Source organism: Melozone crissalis, unplaced genomic scaffold (assembly GCF_028551555.1).
Source record: "Melozone crissalis strain CALT ecotype California unplaced genomic scaffold, PUWL_Pcris_2 ptg000018l_1, whole genome shotgun sequence".
NCBI classification, from domain to species: Eukaryota; Metazoa; Chordata; class Aves; order Passeriformes; family Passerellidae; genus Melozone; species Melozone crissalis.
Window position 1 is genome coordinate 45,056,103 of NW_026535796.1, and position 22,263 is coordinate 45,078,365.

At 36.0% G+C, this 22,263-nt stretch overlaps 1 protein-coding gene across 1 annotated transcript in view; it reads left to right on the plus strand.

Annotated features, from left to right (window-relative positions):
- Nucleotides 1-22,263, plus strand: part of WDR25 (WD repeat domain 25) — a 59,857-nt gene that overhangs the window by 19,924 nt on the left and 17,670 nt on the right. The window contains exon 3 of the mRNA XM_054275743.1: nt 13,398-13,545. Coding sequence (XP_054131718.1) covers nt 13,398-13,545 — 148 coding nt within the window. The remainder of the gene's footprint in view (nt 1-13,397; nt 13,546-22,263) is intronic.

The window sequence follows — 22,263 nt, forward strand, 5'->3', positions numbered from 1 at the left end:
GGTGTCAGAGCTGCTCAGTGGGTATGAGATGCTCTGCTGGATACACAGCTTTTCCCCTGGGCTGAGTTTAACTGGGATTTCTCATGGTACCACTGCACTGGTGTGCTGATCAACGTTTGCACTATGGGAATGTAACCAGAGGCTGCCCCTGCTGATGGAATACCACAGTTCTGCATTATTGCTTGCTAAATGAAGTGTGTTCATCAGGCTTTAGAGCAAAACAGGGGAGGGCAGTGCTGGGTATTTTAAAAAAACTAAATACTACATTTACTTCTCTAGTTAAAAATAATTTAATTGGGTCCTGTGTAAATGCCAGGCAATGTTTGCAAGTGTCAGTATGTTCATATCTGCTCCTTGATAATTCTGTCACTAATTCATAGTTTCAAGTCAACGTCCACAGAGGAGAAAGTTAGTTTTTAATCTGCTCCTAGGGTTTTAGCAGGAGCTATTATTTTCATTTTCAGTTGCAATGGCATGCTGTCACACCAGCTGTAAAATGAAAGTTAGTGATGCAATCTCCACAATATGACAAAATCACAATAAATATGCAAGCTTGTTACCTTATTTCTAAACTATTGCTGGAGAGCATAGTAGATACTTTTTAACATGTGAGATTGTGAGTATTTATAGATGCTTCCACCCACACTTGTGTAGCAGTACTTCTCATTTGAGCTGTACTCCTAGTTAAATTTAAAAAGTCAGTTACATCTGGAAACTAGCTTTGAAACATTTGGACTACAGTAATAATCTCTCTTTGAGGTACAGCTTCTTGTGTCTTAAATTGCTGTAGTTTTTCTTCAGCTTATGATATCTAGGTAAAACAAATACAAAATTTTTATATGCTTATTTGCTTTAAGAAAAAAAATCCTGTATTTTTAGAATGAATGTTATGTCTGTGTTGATGTTTTGCAATTTGTTATTGAAATAAGCAGCTCCCGACCTATTAATAAACAAAAACCTATTAACCAAAGTCTTGTGCAGAATGTAAAAAAAGTAAGTAGTTGTTCTTTTAAGGTTATTTTTTGAATCTTAAAATTTGGTGTAAACTGTTGTGCTTTGTATTGATAAAAACATAATCAAAGATCTCTCATTCAGCTTCAGGGGGGCTGTATCACTGTGCTACATTGTAAGAATGTAAGTGAGCACTGAAAACCCTCTGCTGACTAGAGGTACATTAGATTTGCAAATTACCTACCAATGCCCTTTGGGACAAAGCTCTTCATGAAATCATTGTCAATAACTTTCTGTTGGGTTGACTTATGGAATAGGTTGTTCTTCAAGATTTCACAGGAGAGAGATTAAATGTTATAAAGTACAAAGTACAGAAACTCCGTAGGGCAATCTAAATGATGTTATAGGAACTGAGCTATATTACAAAGAATATTAAACATCTTTGCAATCTTCTGCTATTTGTCACAGGAATGGCAGGCCCCTTTTTGTCTAGTGGTTTGCATGGATATGCAAAGGAGGAATAACAAAAGCTGGTCAGTTTTGTTTTATGTAAAGCTGTTAATGTGTAGATACTTGAGTTCCCTAAAAGAAAGAAAAAAAAATCTGAGTATTCTCATGATGCATGTTGATGCTGTGTAAATTGCTTGGTGAAGAGGAGTTGCTGTATTGACTTCATTTGAAAAAGGAATGTACTTGAAAATAGCATGACATAGCCAATGTTGTTTATCTGTGCTAAAATTAGTGTGAATTAGTCAAGTTTCAGTGTACCTGAGACAGCTGGAGTAATGCTGGTGGGTGAAACAAACCCAAGCCATTCCCCTCTTTAGTGTAGAGACATATGGATATGAAGGGTGGGAATGGGTGGGAAATGCTGGAGATCAATGTAGAGGTGAAATATATTTATTATGAGCAATAGAACATGTGGGGAAGCTGGAAGGGAAGGGAAGCTCCTGTTGGTACAGTAAGCATGACATGGTGACATCCCTGCACTGTGCCTGGCCCCACAACAGGGCCAGGGCTGAGTTATGGTGATGGCTCTGCTGAGTGAATAAAACTGAACTCTGCTGTGGGCTTGGAGGGAAACTGCAGAAACAGCAACAAAATTAAAATGGGCAAGTTGTTTTAGAACTCTTCTAGATAACTGTGTCAGAGCAGGATTTTTTCTATTACATTTAAAAGTCAGGAGTTTGCACTGCTGGACACCAGATGGCCATCCCCATCTGTGGGGCTAGCTGTTTTGTTTGAGTCAGCAGATCTTATGGGAGACACTGAATATCCTGGGGGTCAAATGTGTAACTTTGAGAAATCCTGATGTGTTTGAGGTATCTGCCTCCTACACTCCTCATGAGTAGCCAGGAAATGCAAATATCCTTAATATAATCAATCACTTGAATCTCACCATGTTACTCATTCTTTGATGCTCCTCAGCTTTCAAGGCTTAACAGTATTTTTCACAGACTTCATACTAGATAATATCTACCCTCCTACATCCAGTGGAGACCCACCTGAGCAGGAATTCCTGCTGCAGAGATTTGGACCTTGTTGAGATCTCCCGGGGAGGAATTGTCATTGAGGATTATGGGAGGCAGCCTTGTGTTAGGAGCTGTCTGGAGGCTCTTTAATTTCCATAGGAAGCAGGACTTCCCATTCCCATGCAGCACTTGGATGTGTGTGTTGAAGGCAGAACATTCACAGTGGAAGGAACAGTTTGTTCCAGGGGAAGCAGGAGATCAAACCTTGCACTGAGAGACCTTTGTCACTTGGACCATAAACTTGTCTGTTTTTCCCATTATTTTCCCCAGTGCTTAGAGACACATAAGCATCATAATAACTCAGTAATGGCACAAACAATTGTAGTAAAGCAGAATGTTTTCCTGGAGAAAAAAATGGAAAAATTCTCAGTCTCGGTGACTCTAGTGTAGCTAGAACAAGTGGAGGTCCCTATATTGTACATCATCCCACTAAATAACATCTTATGCAGAAAAATCTTGAGAGGACCTCTGCCAACGTTTATCCCTGCAGCCCTCAGGCTAGGTGTATTCTTCAAAGCAATTTAAAAATATTCAGTGTAATTTAAAAAAAAAAATCCAAATAAATTACCTATTTTTTGGTGCTCTCTTGTTGTTCTGGTTAACCCGATTTCGGTACAAAGTCATCTCTGCTACACAACTAAAATTTAGCATTATCCTCAATGTCACTTAAATAATCAAACTACTTGTTGTATTTATCAAAATGTATTCTGCTCTGGGTAAGGAAAATAAATACCTGCTCTTACTTCAAGATCTTTACTGCAAGAACTTAATCAAACAGTCAGCTTGCAGCCATCTTTTCTTTCCACCCCTGTTTCTGAACTGCAGGATGAGGCTATTTCTGTGGAAACAAATCAACATGTTAAAGTTGTACAGCTGCCAGAGGGGGGCTTTGATGTTTCTTTCTCTGAAGGTAAAGACGACTCCAGCTTATTTGTAATTGTGTGATATAGATTCAGTAAAATGCTACCACAAGCTGTTGTGAGCTGCTCTGCATTATTGATTCATTTGGACATTAAAATTTGTAGCCAAAGTCACATGTAACATAACATGGGTCCTACACCTTAATATATGTTCAAATTTTTGCAGTTCTCAGTGTGTCTAAATTAGTGTAGTTTTCAGAGGTTGCATCTTCCGGGCCTTTTAGAAGGATGAGCAAGTGTTGTGTGTAATGTGACTGATTCATTCATCTCCACTTGAGGTCTTGGCGCTGCAGAGTTTGTGCTGAAGCCAGGAGTGAAGGGAGGTGCCGGTTCAGAGGATACTGAACTGACACCTCTGTCCAAGGGTGTTTGCTGCCAGCCCTGCTGCTGTCCCACAAGTGTTGCTGGCTTTTAAAGGACTCTTAGGCAGCAGGGTTCTACTTAGAGTGGTGTCATATCAATGAAAAGCAAAGTGTTTCTCCAAATCTTAGAATAGGGGAAGGAATGCTGCTCTTAACACCTATTGCATCTCCATTCCTTTGGAGTCTTTCCTTTTTAAGAACAAAGGAAAACTAGGAAAATTAGCTGTCTGCCAGAATAAAAATCAAAAGAATGATCAGTGTGTTTAGAGATCTTGATCTCATTTAGTGAAGACTTTATTCTGTGAATGTCTGCAGTTTTCTGTGTCTTTTAAAATGATACATGTGGTCTAAAACATTCCAACAAACAAATCTGTGCTTTGCAGAAGGAATCAATGTGTTTTGAAAGTCTAACAGTGTAATTTATTTCCCTGAAGTTTTTAAAGGAAAATAAAATGGTTTCAGGAGAATTTTCTTACTAATGATATTTTGGTTCCAAGGAGGGAAGCTAGAACTATGAAGATTTCACTTGCCAATGTAGAAAAAAACCCCATAAAAGTAATGAAAATAGGCATGTCAGTTTACTTGCAACTTAATACTGTCAAGAAATATAACTAATAAAAAATGCTAGCAACTGATGGCTGTGTTTGAACAGTTTTATACTGTAGATTCTAACTGACATTTTAATTAAAGCTCTAATACTTATTACCAGGAACTAGCTTGCTTTTTCACATTCCTCTGTGTTTTTGCCAGCTTGATTATAGTTGAGAAAATTGAAAAAGTTTAATAGTTCTTAAGTTCTTCAGCATGTCTCCTCAGTTTTTGGTTTACATTCTCCTGCTAGAGTGGCAGTAATTCCTGTAGAGAAATTAAGATTATATCTAAAGAACTCTGAGCTGTGTTACTCCTTCTCTTCAGTTGCCTACTTTCCTGGAAGTATTTTAGGGCAAGATCATCTTGCTGATCTTGTTTCAATATTTTTTCATTTTAGTGGGGGTGAACCTGTGCTGCTGGTACTGTTCTTTAAACAAGATATATAGCTCCTGCTGATTTTAATTTGTTTAAAGTGGTTTTGTTGTTTTGTAGCGTGTTCTTGTCACAATACAAACGTGCCTTGTATTACATTGTGATACTAAAAATAAATGCATATTTGAAACTTGTAACCTTCACCTCTGTTTTAGAAAAACAAACTTCTCTGCCAAACACACTGCACTGCAGTAAACCTTATGCCCCTAAAACTCAAAGCTTGGTGCCAAATCTTAACTAGATGTTCACTGGAAATGCTACAAAACAATGAAATGGCCATGATTGTGGTATGAAACACATTAAAAAAACAAACAAAACCAACGAACAAACAAAAAAGCCCCACCCAAAACCCCCTCAAACATGGTTTTATTTTCAAGATTTCACCCTGAACTTGTTCATACTTCAACAGTATTTCAGTTCTTATCATAGAGATATTAATTTTAGGTAAACGTTCTTTATAAACAAACTCATTCTAATCTCTAGCTTCAGTTTATAAAAGCAGCAGGGCTTACTTCTGAATAATTGTAAAATATTCTAGCACTTATTTACTTTAATCAAGTGTTTGAACATGTTATTAGTGTTTTGCTAGTCTGTGTTACTGCAGCCATGCATGTTCAGCAGCATTTCATCCTACACCAGCTGTCTGTAGGGGCTGTGCAACCCCTGTCTGTGCTGGCCTCCCTCTGAGGGGGGGTTAAATGCTGGAGGACTGAGCTTGTTTGTCCAGAAACTGCCGATAATTAACAGGGAAAGAATATTGAAACCACTGAATGGAAATAAGGTCTCAGCTCTCCATTTCATCTTTCTGTCTGTAATTCCAACACAAATTGTGGCTGTTGTATTAAGGATGGGTAGATGAAGAGACACACAGACTCCTATGTCTTCAGAAGGCAAAGCTGAGTTTATTAGACCCACATTCTTCTTATAGAGAGTTATGATAAAGCTGGACCTGACTGGTCCTTAATCAATGTCCCTCACACCATTGGCTAATTAGAAACAACACCCTCTTGTACACTTCTTCCAAGTGAGCAACACCTTCAAAACACCAGCTGCTAAGATTAGAGATTGTTTTAATTCTTTCTCTGAACTTTCCCAAAACTTCCCTGGGCAATGCCTGGGGAAGTTTATCTGACTTTCCTCTCTGACAAGTTCTTAGCATCTACAACAAATGACATCCAAGAAATAGGAATTCACCAGACTCCACGTTTTCTTTACTTTTTCCATTTCTGAATCAAATGGTTAAAAAAAGAATTTTCACAGATGAGATTGCTATGTCCTGAGGACACTTGATACAATGGGAATATATAATTTGCAAATTCTTTAATAGAAATGTCTATGAAATATTTATGTCAGTATTGTTCAGTGTCTTACTGTTACCATTTTTAAAATATAATTTACTTCTTTCTGAAGAGTTCTGTTTGCCAGTTTTGACTTGAAAGGTTCCTTTGGAGGCAACATTATTTATTTATACTGGCAAAACCCCAGATAGTTTGTATACTTTAAAATTATTTATGCGTTCATTTTGCTTTGGTTGATTAGATTTTCCTCATGATACAGGTTAACTTTTGAAGTAGGGAATGGTTAGGTCTACTTAAATGAAGTGTAATAGGTCTTGTTAAAGCTTTACCAAGAATAGTTCATTATTGTGGGTAATCAGATGGGCAGCTCTTGCCACAGTGGTGTGGAGTTTTGTTTCCTTTTTACAGAATTTTATTTTCTTTGTCTTACCCCTCCTTTGCCAACTGAAAATGTCAATGTTTTATCTTCTTCCATTAGTGTTTTCTTAAAATCATTTTATAAGGTGGTGGCAGCTCAAAGTGCACTTTTGATTGGGTTTTTATTTTCCAATTAATGGGTAAACCACCCAAACAAAGCTTCACAACTAACAATTATGGAGCCTTCCTTGGGGAGAGGGCTGCTGAGTTTCTGTGGGAGGGAAGATTAAAATAAAACATCAAATAATTAGAAATGTGTTTCATAGGCTTGGTTGGCATTAAGCTCATGTAGTGCTTTTACTTAACCTTTGCTGGATTTTGTAGGATTAAAGCTTTTTGACGTGTGCAAATCAGTTTTCACACCACTGGGTAGTTTCTAGTAGTAGTGCCAACTAGTATGCCACAAGTATTATAACTTAAAATGCTTCTGCCTGAATAAAGCCCCCTACAAAATTAGAACTATCTTATGTCTAATATGCTGAGTTATTTTTGGGTTTAGTTTGATTTTGTTTCTGGGGTTTTTTTTAGTTTGTTTATGGTTTTGTTTGGTTTTGTTTTCCTTTTTTCATTTTTTTTTTTGTAAAAGAGAAGATTTTATACCTCATTACCTTGATTTTATTAATACACTTGTGACATTTTCATATTAAATTTTTAAAGGGAAAAATAACAAATTTAGACCTTATGCTGGCTGTCTCAGCTAATTAAATTTATTATAGTTTTCTACTTTCCATTCTCCTTGTTTCTACAGTAGTAAGGCTTGCCTAGTAATAAGCTATCCAAATACGAATTCCTATTCTCTTATTCAGATATTAAAGCAATAATAAAGTTGGTACTTCCCTTCAGATTAGTAAGATAATTGATTTTGAGTTAAAACTGCTGCAAGAAGAAAACTAGTGGAAATATGTAAATGTTCAAATGACAGCATTGATATATACTTCTTACACCATGTCTAGATTAGGAAGAGGGTTGTCATTTAAAATATGTTCCCTAGAACACTTTAAACATTCCCGAAGCAAGTGTTCAACACATCTGAAAATGTGTTAGCTTTATGTAGCTATACAGAATCCTGCAGAAAAACTCTTTTTTTGGGACAGTTGGTTTGAAAATTAAGCTGGTGTGTTCAAAATGTCATCACTCATAGTCCATATAACAATCTGAACATCTATTTACATCCTTCAGAACTGTTTGAAAATAAGTTTATTAGCACTTGAAGGTTGTACACAAAGTGATCTTAGCTCACTGGGGTTTTTTGAGCTTAATTTAATTTTCACACTGTTTAACTGCGGGTTTAAACAAAGGAGTTCAAGTGATTTCTTTCGTAGTTCTTTCAACAAATTTTGCTTTGTATTACAACAGTATTATTTAGCTCAATAATTTAAGAAGACATGAATTGAAACAAGCATAAAATATTCTAAATATTCCTGTAGTTACTTTAGGAATTTATATATATTACATGCAAAATCAGACATTTTTGTAAGCCATGCATTGACTTGAGAGGCTTAGGCACACCTAGCAATTCTAATGTTTGGCTATTTATTGCTTCCCTTCCTGGCACTCTCTTGTCTCAGTTTTATGAACAAAAGAATGTACCTACCTCCTAATGTAGCCCCTTATCTTATTGCTGTGTGTTAGAGATAACCAAGGGACACTTTCAGCTTTTGCAGTCCTGCCCAAAGCTGCACCTCATCCAACTGGGGAGTCTGAAGTAGTAACAGCAGGAGATAGCTTTTTATAGTTTTTCCATGAGACTATTTCTGCCCTCTGGCCCATTGATTTTCAAAGAACCTTTTAAAGTACAGATCAGAGATCAGAGCCTGCTTTGAAAACCAGAAAAGACACTTTATGTAGATAGTTTGGGGCTTCCTTCTCTACTTCATTTGTTAGAAATTGCATGTTAGCAGATATGGCATATCTTTCAGACCTGAATTCAGTTCTGCAGTTAAAAAACAAAGTAAAAAACTGAATTAGTTTTGTCTCCTTGAGATACATCAGGGAGCAGTGCTGTTCAAAAAAAGGGACAGGAGAGGCTCATGTCTTTTTAGATTCAGAAGTCTGTGGAGCAGCCTGAGTGCACTGTGGAATGGAACAGAGTCTATTCTAGTCAAAGCATGGTTATTTCTTCATGCATCCTGTAACTCAGTACTATCCCACATCATCCTTGAACCGGGCTGTTTCTTAAATGCCACATTTATATTTATAGTAATTGACAAGTATGAAATGATTTCTTGCTGTGGTTCACTAGGAGCCATTGACAGAGGAAGTTGGTAACACAACTTGGCTAAATTGAGGGAGGAAGAGTTCTTTTAGAATGGATGTTATATTGAAATGAACATGGATCCATCCATTAAAAAACTTTTTAATTCTGGTGGTACACATGCTCCAGAAATTGATTTATTGTTTAGTATTCTTGACTGGCTCTGCTGTAGTTCCTCTCTGCATGCAAATTCAAAATGCATACAACTTAATTCCTCACTTGCTTCCAACCTCTAATTTATCACAATTGAATCATTGTTCTCAGGTTCACTGTGCAATTACTGACTGCCTGCTTGAATAGATGCACCTTTCTCTTTCTAAAAGTCAGGCTGCTGGGTTTTCTTTTCTGCAATCTAAGTTGGAGGCAAGTGCATCATGGATAATCATAGCATGGCAATGAAAGAGATGTGCTCAATTCCTAATTTATCACTCTTGGTCTGCTTGATGAGTTCTCATATTATTTTGGTTCCTCTGCTTATGTTACTGTGACATTTTTTTTTTTCTGGAAATGAATCCCCAGCTTGTATGATCAGTAAGATAAAAGCCTTTCTTTTGTGCCTTATGAGCTGGTTGATTGTGCAGCAGACCCCAGAGCTTTATTCTGTGACTGCTGTTTACTTGAGTATCAAGTGCTTACCCTCTGCTGCTTCCTGCTGAGACTTACCAAGAGTTTTTATCTCCAACCCAAACTGCTTTATTTTCCAAGGCTGTTTTCCTGCAAGCAGAAAATAGGATCTGGAAACATATCTATAATAAATCTCATCTCCTACATTGTGTAGTTGCTTATGTGCTTTGTGCACTTCCAATCTCAAGGGCAAGGAGGTCTGGTTGTGTTGCCTCAAATACATGTTACAGTATTTTCATAGCATTTCTAGGCTATACAGGAAAGCAAACAACTTCTGAAGCCTTTATTTCCAAATACTATGGAGAATGTGAAAGAGCAATTGAATTACAATGTGCCTCAGAGAAAGTAAAAGGAAAATTGCTTTTGTAAAGAAATCACTAGTATAATTTTGTCACTTTGCTGTTTGTACCTGCCATTTTGGCCCCATACATTAATCCTAGCAGAAAACTATGTAATCACCATAATTTATATAATGGGAGAGGAAATGAAATGAAAACAATTTGTGGAAAAGAAATGGAAATGCAGTATTATAAATAGTGAAGCCCAGAAGAGTAGGAAATAGTAGTGACAGATGAACCAGTTAAATTTACTTTAAATTTAAAGTAAATTTAAATAAAATTGGAAAAAGTAAAATTAAAGTTTTCATGATACTTTTATGCCAGAAATGAGTATTGGCTGTTTATTTCTTTCAAATACTGTATAATTACTTAGTTAATAATTTTGGATTTAGAGGAGGCAATATGATAATATGTGTTATTTTTCTAATAACAGTTGCATATTTCATTGTCTTTATGATTCTTATAAAGGGAAAGGATGGATTGGTTATTGTTTGTAATGTATAACATTATTGCTTGAGTGTGTGGCAAAAAAATTAGTATTTTCAGAGTAGCAGGATGAAATGTGTGCTTTTAACTTTTTAGCGCAGCAATTAAAATCACAATGGTCATCACAAGATAAAAGAGCAATGTCAGGTTTAATGAGAATTTAGTATTTCATCTAGAAATAATACTGAGTTTCTCTGAGAGCTGAGTTTTGAAGTCAAGCTACAACACTTAAATCAGTTGATCTCTTGGTAAAAATAATTTCATATAAATGTGTCTTGCTTTGGCAGATGTATAATAATTTCTAGTCTTAGAATACTTGATACATGTGTTCCAATGCCTGTGAATGAAGATTTATATATATCTCAGTCTCTGTATTTTTCAGTGAACTGTTTCCCATGCCCAAATAATTTATTCTGTACTAAATATGATCTTTTTCCATGTAAATATCGGAGTTTATTCTACAAATGCTACTTGTAAAGGTATTTATTACCAGGTTAAAGTTTAGCATCTTTTGGTATTTTAAGTGAAATTTTTAAAATAGTTCTAAGACAATTTATTAAAAAAATACTTTGAAATTCTTGAAACCATGACAGATTATGGAGCTGTGGCCCTTATCTTCAGCCTTAGACTGGTTTTGAAAAGAAATCCATTTTTCAGGTTCATGTATAGATGCCACTCAGAAGAATATGTTTGGGATCCTCTTCTGGTAAAGAGGTTGTAATTCATTTTCCTTTTTTGCCAAAGGAGGCAAGATTCACAACATCAGTCACTTGAAATAGGAAGCTTTAATGGCCCTAGAATTTGGAAGAAGTGAAGAAAAAAAGACTAGAAAGGCCTTTATTTCCACACAAATTCTTGACACACTTGACTCTCTCAGTTGAAATTGGAACCCTGAAATGCCCATCACCCTGGAGAATCTGCTGGTCTGACACCTGAACCTTGGGCAGGGAGATGCAAACTCAGATGCAGGGGACTCATCCTTTTGCAGCCTGTCCTTTTTTCAGTGATGGTGGCTGCCTGGATGGAGCAGGCACCAGCAGCTGAGCAGAATTCCTCTCCAGCTTTGGACAGTGGAACTCTCTCTCCCATGAACCACATTGTTTTCACTTACCCCAGGTTAAACAGTGGAAATACATAGGAATGGGGAAGTGCTTAAGGGGCTCCCTAAGGAAACGCAGACATGATAGTGGCTTTGCAGTGATCCTCTGATAGGATCTGGAGCCTTTCCCTTTGTAATGAAATAGAGAAGATTCTCCATTTGTGCATACAGCATGGTTAACATCTCTGTCCCTTGGAGGCACAGCCTGGTGCTTGCAACCCGAGGCAGTTCTGTTACAGCTGAGCATTCACTGCTTGGCTGAGCATCTCACCATGATGCCCAGGGAAAACTGATGGAGCTGGGTAGGAGCAGGGGGAGAAGCACTGCGCTGAAGTCAGATCTGACAGGGGAAGATGCTCCCTTAAGTGCTTGTGATAGCGGGGCCCTGGGAAAATGTTAGAGATAGACTCTGAAAATGTTAGACTTTGTGTTTTGTCAGATCAATGCACCTGCGTAAGCAGTATGATAAATGATATAATTGTTAGATGTGATGATTGTTTAGTAATTAAATATAATTTTTGTATAATCATAAGAAGAATCATGAGAAACTATGTTAGAAGTTTAAGGGGGAGCCACAAGGGGCCATACTTGACTGAAATCTTTGTATACAATAGAGCAATATAAGTTTAATAATTAACATGAAAGTTATATCACGATAGAATATAAAAACGTGTTCATCTCGAATGTATGGTCGGAGTCAGATTTGGGTTGAAATACCCCTGACACCCAAAGCTCTTAATAAAAGCACCGACATATAATCGCTTTTGTGATTATTTATTTCTGAACGCTAACACTTGTTGAACTCTTGGTCTGTTTTCCTCAAAACCTGGTTCGGTAATTAAAAATTTACATTAATGGGCAGTCAAAACTGCCTTGCCCATGCAACTCTAATTTCAGAAAGCATTGCAACACCACCATTACCTGGGCAAAAAAGAGCTGGTGGAAAGTAAATCAGTGGAGTGACATGTGTTACCTGCTGAATTGTCCCTTGGGTGTCATCAGTGATCTCATCCACAAGAGTGGATCACTTGTTCCAATTCATATAATGGAGGGAAATGTGCAGCTTTAAGGATGTGCTATCTCCAATTATGTAGCTTTTATAAAATGAAGCATAAACTCAAAAGTGCTATCGGACTTGCTTTACCTTTCTTGTGAAAATTGAGTTTTTGTACTTAATCTCTAAAACATGACAGAAAATATTGGAAGCGTGTACCACCTGTTTTTCCTTTCATCCTGATTCATTCATTAGCTTCCTCGTACCAAAAGCCCTCCAAGACATAATTAACCCTTTTTTGATACTGTGAAACTTGAAACAATCATTAAAACTCATTAAAAGAAAGAAACTTACTTTCAAAAGCAGTGTAAGATTGAAATTTCTCTGATTTTTTAGACTTGTGATTAGGGTGGAATACTAAGGGTATGGCCCTCATGGTTTCAGTCTTTACTGGCTAGTCAAGTAATTAATCATAATTGGTTGCTTTGCATTGCAGAACTGTGCTTCGTGATAGAAAATCTTTTGATAAAATAATTTTCTTTAATGGAATGTTGTCTTCTGAGTATGCACTGTGTAATGATACTGTCAGCAAATCCTTTTTGCCCAGTAAGAAGAAAATATAATTGAAGATAAAAATACATTACCCAAAGTCTTGCTTTTTTCTCCCTTTTCACATTTTAAGCTCCATAGGTATTATATTGTACAACCATAGGGTATTTTATAATCCAGTTTTTACTGAAGAAGAACATTTATAAGAAAATAGTTTTGACGTTTAGCCTTCTGTCACAGATCTGATCATATTGGATTTTTTTATGACGTTGCTAAACTTCTAATTTTGTCTTAAAACTATGACAAAAATAGAACCATGAAAAGCATATGCTTTTAATTTTTTGTCAACTGTACTTGGTCACTGAAGTCAAAGTAGTCGAATTTTCTAAAATATATTACTTGGAAACAAGTAATAAATTGTATCAGGTTACCAACTTGATACAACTTCAGAATGCAAAACTTTCTTAACTACAGTAATTTGCTGTAGAAAATTATTATTGAAAAAAATACTGTGATTCTTTGTAAAGGTGTCCCTATCCTTCTTTTTAAGGTTTGGGATGCTGTAGATACAGGCTGCTGTTTAAAAACCTTCTCCTGTCACTCCTGTGCTGTTCGAGCTGCCCGGTGGTCATCCTGTGGAAGAAGGATCCTCAGTGGGGGCTTTGATTCCATGCTGCATTTAACAGATGTAGAAACAGGTAAAGGCCATGAAGAATGCATTACAGCCATTTCTTTGTTGTGTACAGATCACTTGGGATCTTGCTAGCCTTACTCTTTCTTCTAAAATACAGACAAATCCATAGGTGAAAGTTAGAATTCTTGAAATGTGACTGTACTTAAAAAATGTATTTTGGCAATTAAGAGTAGTTGGAGAAGTTTGAGAATACTGAAATACCTTACAGTTGACAGTCACATCTAATTTATGTTGTCAGATACTACACAGATGAATGGAATGAAATGTGTATTTTTATGCTCTGTCACTATAATTCATTAAAGTGTTTGAACAGCCTCTTAAGACTGACTTCAGTAACATTTATACATATATTTAGTTTAAACATGGGCCTGTATCTCATTCTCTGTTGGGTTGAAGTTTGTGTTTGAAGTTAATTAGGTGATTTTTTCTTTTTTCTGAATAGGACCTTAATTAGGAGTATAGAAACTTAAATTCTGGTATGAAACCTTGAGACTGAACTTGTGTTGCTTTGATGCATTTTTGAATTTGATTTGGGATTTGATTGTTGTAACCTTAACAACTAATTTCCTGGGTGCTGTGTCTCCTCCTGTCTCCTATACAAACTAAAGTGCTTCTGTCAGCACTTCTGTATTCCTTCTCTCCTTAATGTGTTTCCAACATCAGCAGCCTTCACTGGGACTCTGCCTAATAGGATATCTCTGTGTGTAATGTATGAATTAGATCCAAAATGGGACCTTGTCAAGGGAAGAGATGCAATTTTACATTTCCGCCTTAGTTTATTTTTAAGTGTTTAACTCCTGCAAAGGTGCAATATTTTTTTGTAAGGCTACAATAGAAATCCTTACAAAAATTGCAAGCAGTTTTTGTCTATGAGGATTTTCTCTTGCATAAAAGCAAGAACTACATCCTATGTGAATATCTGGAAAGCAGAAATCCTATTCAGAGGAACTGAGAAAGCAGCCAAGAAAATTTTAAAATATTGTTCACATTAGAAAAAGGTTCTTTTTCATGCTCCAAGAATTTATTTTTCTCAACAATAGTTGTACCAGAAGTATTTGAATACAGTGATGGCTGGAAGGGAGCCATTGCAGTGTAGGAATGTAAAATATGTCACAGAATACTGGTGTTTTGAGAATATTCAGTTTTTTTAATGGGGAAAGGAGCTTTATATACTTGGTGTAATAGTACATGAGGTTAATATACCAAGTCATTAGTTTGTCAGACTTCTACAGCAACCTTTCTAGTCCCACATATAACTGAATCTTACTAATCCAAGTGGATTTACTTTTGTTGGTAATGCTTAAAAATTCTAAATGGAATGGCTATCTTCATAATGGGATTTGTAGCAGCTGAATAGATTTTGTGTGCCTGAATCACTTTTCACTATTCTGGGAAAAATCTCGTAAAATTATAGGGAAAATTCCAAAGATACATAATTTAAATACTATGCTTTAATTACCAATGTCTCTTCAGTTTAACTAACCATTAACGGGACAGAAGTCTGGATTAAGTTGATTATAGTGATTCATTTATACTTCTCTAGGAAATGACAACAATAACAAAATACATTTACTAAGTGTCAAAGCAGATAAATTTGTAAATGGCTCTTTCCTTACTGACTTGTGAGTTATAGTGTTTCTAGCTACTTCAATAAATTGTATGTGTGAAATGAATGCTTATATACTTGGAAGTATCAGGTATCCATTACTGTCTTATTTAAAGGACACAGAATTCCTTGTAGTTCCTCTGAACTGCAGTTGTGATTGGACCTTTCACACCCCATTTGGAAAAGCATAATAGGAGTGATCAGAACTTTAGTCTGATTTCCTATGTATGCAAGCCAGTTTCTGAGCTCCTTCCCTGTTGTAAAGTTACCCTTCTTTTCATACATTTCAGTCAGTTCTGTTCAGAAAGACAGGGCAAGCAGTTGCCTCTGGAATCCAAATCAATTTGATATAAAAAGCCTCATTTCCATTTGAAAAACACTAAGGCATCTATGAGATTTTGATTTACATTAGTTCACTGAATCATTCATTCCTCCTCACTCTTCATCAGTGCTGAGATGATTTCTTCTTTGATTAACTTCAGATAGATGTTAGAACTGTTCCTTCACATTGGACTTTCATATACTTTTTTGGACTTCAGTCCTAATTACTTTCCATTGCTAGTGTGAACTAACTACCAGTGTGTTTAAATGTAGTAAATGCATGCCAGTGGGATTTTATAAATAATAATGCTCTCTTTCAGGCTCTATGCTCTGGTATATTTTGTTCTGGTTCAACATTTTTCCAGTAGCTTCCCAAAATCTAATCTTTCTTGTCTTGGTTTTCAGTATATGTTTTATATATTACATCTGTGTTATAAAAATTGCTACATGTCCTTCACTAAAAGAAACCTAATGATCTATAAAGAATGACTTAACATTTAAAAAAGGTTGCAAATACAGCTTAGTACGTGCATGGTATTGAGCTTCTGAGCTGTGGGGGATTTTTTGTCATTTTCTGTTGGTTTTCTGTTAGGAACATAGTTTCTGCCCTACTAAATTGAAATTGTAGTCTTGCTAATTGTTCTGGGTCTGATGAAGGCTAGTTATGATAATTTTCAAAGGAATGTGCCAGCAAGTTTTTAAGAAATAGCACTAGAATAAATTCTTCAGGAAAATTTCTAAGATTGGACTTCAGTTTGGGTATCCCATGTGCTAGTATATTGCATCTTCTGGAGTGTTTTTTCCTTACCTTTATGATCTGAACAACATCAGAATAGAAGCAAACACTGAAATCTCATTAATAATGAAACAGAATTTTTGCTGTTGGCAGAGAAATCCTGATATGAGGCTAGAAGACACATCCATGAAATCTTACCCTGCAGTTTTACACCATCAAACCCCTTGCCCTTGTCAGGTGTATGAAATGAAAGTTCTTACATATAAAAAGATCTAAGATACTCCAAGCATAAAAAAATGAGCTGATAGGAATCTCAGGAAGTTTAACAAGGACATGCATCTGGAGTGGAGTAATCCTGTGCAACAGAGCAGACTGATGTTAAACTGGTGAGAAAGAAACTTTGCAAAAAACTGCCTGGAGGTCCTGGTGCTGCATGTGAATCAGCAGTGTTGTCAGCAGCAAAGGAGGTCAACATCATTCCAGGCCAGACCAGGAGTATTTACCTAGCAGGTAGAGAAAATGATACAGGCTCTTCTCAGAGATGTGCAGTGAAAGGATAAGAGGCAAAGGAACAATGTAGCAGCACAGGAACTTGTTGGCTCAGCTCAAGGGCGATCAAATACTAAACCAGGCTGTTCAGAGAAGCTGTAGAGTCTGTACTTGGAGTACCCAGGACTTCAGTGGACAGACCCATGATCCTTAAGTAATCTGCTGCAGCTGGACATAATTTGAGTAGGGATTACGAGTAGATGATCCCTGGAGGTCCAACCTACAGGATGCTGCGATGAAGAACAGTACAAGAGAAGAATTCAAGTTAATGAGGTACAAGGAGTTCTCTTACTGTGGTTTGGATAAGAGATAATATGATAAGAGATGTTGCTGTGCAAGTCTTTTTTAAATTCAATTTTTGTTGATCATCATATATTATCTTCAAGGGCCATCCAGTGCCTTAACACCAGGATGTGAAGCTAAGACTCTTCACAAATATGGTTTTCTTAAAAGCTATTGTACACATTCAGTATGTGTTGGACCCAAAATATGCATTAATTTTTAAAGAACTGAAGGTTATGCATGAGTCATGCGCATGAGTGGTTCTGGATCAGTTGCAGTTTGCATCAGGCAAGTTCAGCACTGCACTATGGAGATTCATGAATATTGGTAGATCCAAAACCTGCAGATTTACTGCCTGTTACTGGCTAATATTTTTTTTATTGTCCTATTTTCAATACACTATTTCTTTATAAAAACAAAGTCTTTTGAATATTTTCACAAATATGATAGTAGTGCAGCACTCTGAGACTGCCTGCTTTTGTTTTTCTCTAATAACACACAGTCATTTTCTATTACTGGTAGTTCAGACACATTGTTATTTACAGAGTGTTAAAGAGTGCTATATTCTGAAAGCACTGAAAAAATGCTTTTAAAACTTTCTAGGTCAAATAAATTTGACATTTAACTTCTGTTATGTCCAGATGCAATGGAAGTGCTCTACCAACTTTGGAAGGATAATTGTATTTTTAGAATTTATTTATAACTGTTTTATTTTTGGAATGCATGTTTTATTAATCAGTAGATTTTTCATTAGTCACAAATGAATTGGTATAATAGCATAGGCAGAACATTGGCTGGGTTTTTTACTATTTGCATATTGTAGATACTTTTCATTTCTTTAATATTATGACAGAGGGAATGTTCCAAGAAATTTTGGCACGTTTCCTAAGTTGCCAAATGCTGCAGTTGTATTTTAGTTCATGGACTAAGCTTGCTTTCAAATATAATTTCCTCAGTGTTATAATGAGAGAGTTTCTTAATGGAACATCTAGTACCTACCAAGAAAATTTTCTTTTTAATGTATTTTTTTCTGTTCTAATTTGATAGTCCTATAGATATAACATTGCTATTTTTAATGTACTCATATTTGTTCACATAGGAGTTCTAGTTCTCTTACCTAAACACCACCCCAGGAAAACTGTGGCATTCCTCTGTTCCTCCTTTTCTCTCCCAGTAGTATTTAGAGAATATGTTTTAATATGCAGAAAGCTTTTACATGGCACCTCAGAAAAAAAAGTCCAGTTGATAGATAATGTTTTTGTTTGCTTGTTTATTTTTTTTCTTTTGAGTGTATGCAGGCACCTTAGATGTGAGGTCAAAGGTTCCCCCAAGATTCAGCAGTTTTATGAAATAAGTTGAACATAGCACTCTCCAGCTAGGAGGTAACAGCATTTCACTTTTTATGCTCGCTGCTGTAAAGCCTTGCTGAAAAGTATTTATTATTATGGGGATCTTTCAAAATTTAAAAGAGAAAATTTAATATTTCGAAAATCTGCACTTGTTGTGAACCTCTGAACATGTAGGGACAAAAATTAGGAAAAAATATGTAATCAATATAACTTCGGTTCTTGAGAAAATAATAAGGCCATTTGTAAGCACACCAAGAATGGAGAAATAACAGACAGCATTGATTTCTTAAGAACAAATTATGTCTAATCAATCTAATTTGTTTTCTCACTATTGTGCATGAGAGGGACTGTGACTGTAATGAAATATTTTTGTATATGTTGTTTTATGTCTTTTTCCAAACACAGAGGGGAATCCATTTTGCTAAGCAAGATTGCTCTTGTGTCCTTGTAAGTCTCAGGCTTCACCTTTCTTTACAGAAAGACAGATCACAGATTAGAGTAAGGAAGTAAATGTTTTAGGGTTTTGCAGTAGGTATGTGAACCTAAGGGCCACTAAACACAGTTACAGAAGCATCCTGTTCTGAGCAACTGTGCTGATGTTCTGTGAAAAATTCAGAATGTTAAATAGCCTTTAAAACATCTGATTTCATAGCTGAGCAGTTTCACAGTAGGCTGCTGCATAAAGAAGCAGAAACATATATTCAAGATATTTTTAAAGATTTTTTTCCATATTGTGCATGTTATTATTATGTTACTGGCAAGCCTTTAATGCTTGGAGAATTTAATTAAAGCCTTTAAAGAACATAAAACACTCTGCAAAAGATATAGTAGATATTGTTACTGAAATTGTGAAAATTAATGATTAGAGAAACATTTGATTTCTGCTTTGGAATAACAATCCCTTATAAAGGAAAATGATATGTGATATGAATTTTCCCTCAATTAGCCAAAGACATTTTCAAAAGGCCTAATTTTCTAGTCTATGAGTTGGTTATGCTGCCTTTAGGAACTAAAATACAATAAATATATGCAAAATAAAGGTATATACAAATGTGCTGATTTATACCTGTTATGGATAAGGGGGTCTTCTCCTTAAAGGCCATCTGTTTCAATATATAAAATAAGACCCCCCAAAGGTGAATATTTCATTTTAGTAAAGTCAGTAATTGTAGAGAAAAAGATGGGTAACTGAAAAAAAAGATTTCCAGAAAGGTGGAGCAGGATCTACAGCAAACACTGAACCTGGATTTCCCAAGCTGTGGGGTAGATTCCATCATAGCAGCATTACAGCCTGGAAAGAATAAATTCTGCTCATGTTAGTATAGCACCTGAAGCCAAGTTTGTGCAGGCAAAGGCTAAGAGTTGAGTTCATTGCCTCAAATTACTGAGTTGCATGAGCTAATATGCCCCATGTCATCCTTTGCATTGACCTGTTCCATCTCTCAGATGGATATTTTTCCTAAATTTCTGAGGGAATTATGAATTGTGAATAAATTTTAGTTGTGACAAAAAAGAGTGTTTCCTTTCTCTAATACCTTTCGAGTTTGTTAACTGCTGCTGTTCAGCCTGTCTACATTCCAGTCTTGCCCATTTTCTGTGACATGGCAGTAGAATGGAATTTGTGTGTACATCTAATAACACCAAACTCTTCAGAACACTGTTTACTCAATTCTCAAAAAGAGATGTTTGATTGAATTTCACTTTGGGGAGGCAATGAGAGAGGGAGGGTTGTCTTGCAAAGTGTTAATTGGAGAGTCTGAGCTTTTAGTATTAGTTTATTGTGATTGTTGACTTAAGTAAAAAAAATTATTAATATCTGCAGCATCAAATCATAAGGTGGCAGCTTAAATTAAGAAAAAGAATGAGGTTAAAGAATAAAGAGGTAAATAAGATGCTCAGGTTGTTTGCATTAATTTTATTTGTTATTGCATTGTAATGTAGAGTTCATAACACTGAGATTATTATGGTTTAATTATGTTAGTGACTGTCACTGAGAGCTTTTGGATAAATTGCAGCTTCTAGCAGACAAGAAAAGGGCAAATTCAGTGCCCACTCTATCAAATAGGGAGAGATAGAGTAGGGAATGTAGAGCATTTTAGTTTCTGAAGAAAATATCAGGCAAATTATTAAATTACTTGGAAGCAGTTGGGAATGAGATGGAGAAATTGACTAATTAATAACAAATTATGTTAAATCAATCTTTCTGTGGAAAAAGTAACAGATCTTGTAGTTAGTGGATGAAATGCATCTTGAGCTAAATGCACATCTTTTTTGCCTGTTTTTTACCTGACTTTCTTGTGTCTTAGGCTAAAGAACACAAGTATTTATTATAGAAAAAGCAGTTTTGAGACGTCTTGTGGAGGTAAACACATAGCAAAGCCACTGATTGCCAAAATGAGGAGTTTAATTGAATCAGTTATGGATATGTCTAATGCCATTTGGACAACACTTTGTGGAGAACAGTGATCATTTGATGAGTCCTTTATAAAGCTGTGTGACAGGATTAGTACAGGCAGGCTGCACTTTTGCTAATTTCTGGCTGCAGTCCCATTGAAAACTTGTTGATTATACTCCCAGAGTTTTTATTAAGCAGGGAACTAGTAAGAAGAAAATTCCTTTGGGAGTAAAGTGCTATTAAACTGAGTAGTGAGCCTCCATGGGGTAATTCAGTATTTTCTCAAGTGCTGGGGGTGGGTAAGATGCCTGTGTATGTGGCTTTTTTAAAGCCCCCCCCAATGATGCCTGGTAGTGGTGTACATGAGAGTAATATCTTGTTGCTCCTATAACTGATGATTTTAATACTTTCTTCCTTCCCTGTGGAGCTTTTTGGTTTTTTCCCCTGTAGCTGTTGGGGTTCTGAAAGCTCCCATGGCAAGGGATGGTCATGGATATGACTTCTGGCAAAAATCTCTGCTGCCCTGATGACTTTTTTGTCCTTTTGGGGAAGGACCTCATGGACAAAATTAAGTGTTTCACTTAGTGGTGACAGAGAGACCCTTTAGATCTTGCAGTGGCAATTGGTGGCGAGTCATTTAAAAAAGGACAAAAACCCCCTACAAATACCAGAATTCACATAGAACAACACTCACCCCTCTTTTAGGCTCTCTATAATCTTTTTCCCTGTCTGTTCCCTTGATAAGCATGTGTGATAAAGTAAAACCTTTCTCTTCTTTAAACTGAATAAATAAGTAATTTTACAAGTCTTAGCCTATTGACTGTGTAAGTTGAGTTCAGCAGATGAGGAAAATGGAACTGATGATGAAATCAAATAAATCGGCCCCAGAGCATGAAATGAGCATAAAAAAATCAGTGTGAATGATTTTCGGTATTGTACACCTAACTGCATGGGTTTACATCTGTCAGTAATGTTTTTAGCTGAAAGTATTTTCAGTTGTTTAAAAAAGCCTGTTTTAAGATAATCCTCACTTGCATAAAATGCAAATTAAAGAATATTTTAAGAAGCTTTTCTCATAGTATTTTAAAGGATTTTTTTTGTTCTAGTTCTGCAGTACCTCCTTCACTGTTGCTTACAGCAGTAACTTGATTTAATGTAGATCTTTATATAGGATATGTAGAATATAAATCACAGTTGTTATTGTGAAAGTGAGCAGATATATTTATCTTGGTTCATACTGCTGTTCCAAAAATTTTATTTCAGTGAATGTACAGTAATATAATGAATTTGTTAGGATGAAAGGAAGCAGTCAACTGTGGAAAAGTCCTATAAATTAACCTAGCTGAATTCTGTTGTGTTCCGAAGTGCAGGCAATCCAATTGATACTAACCACAGGATCCTGTGGAGATTAGTGTGTACAATTAAATGTTGGCAACAGTGTATCCATGGGAACAGCTATTGCCTTCATATGGTGGTTTGCGAAT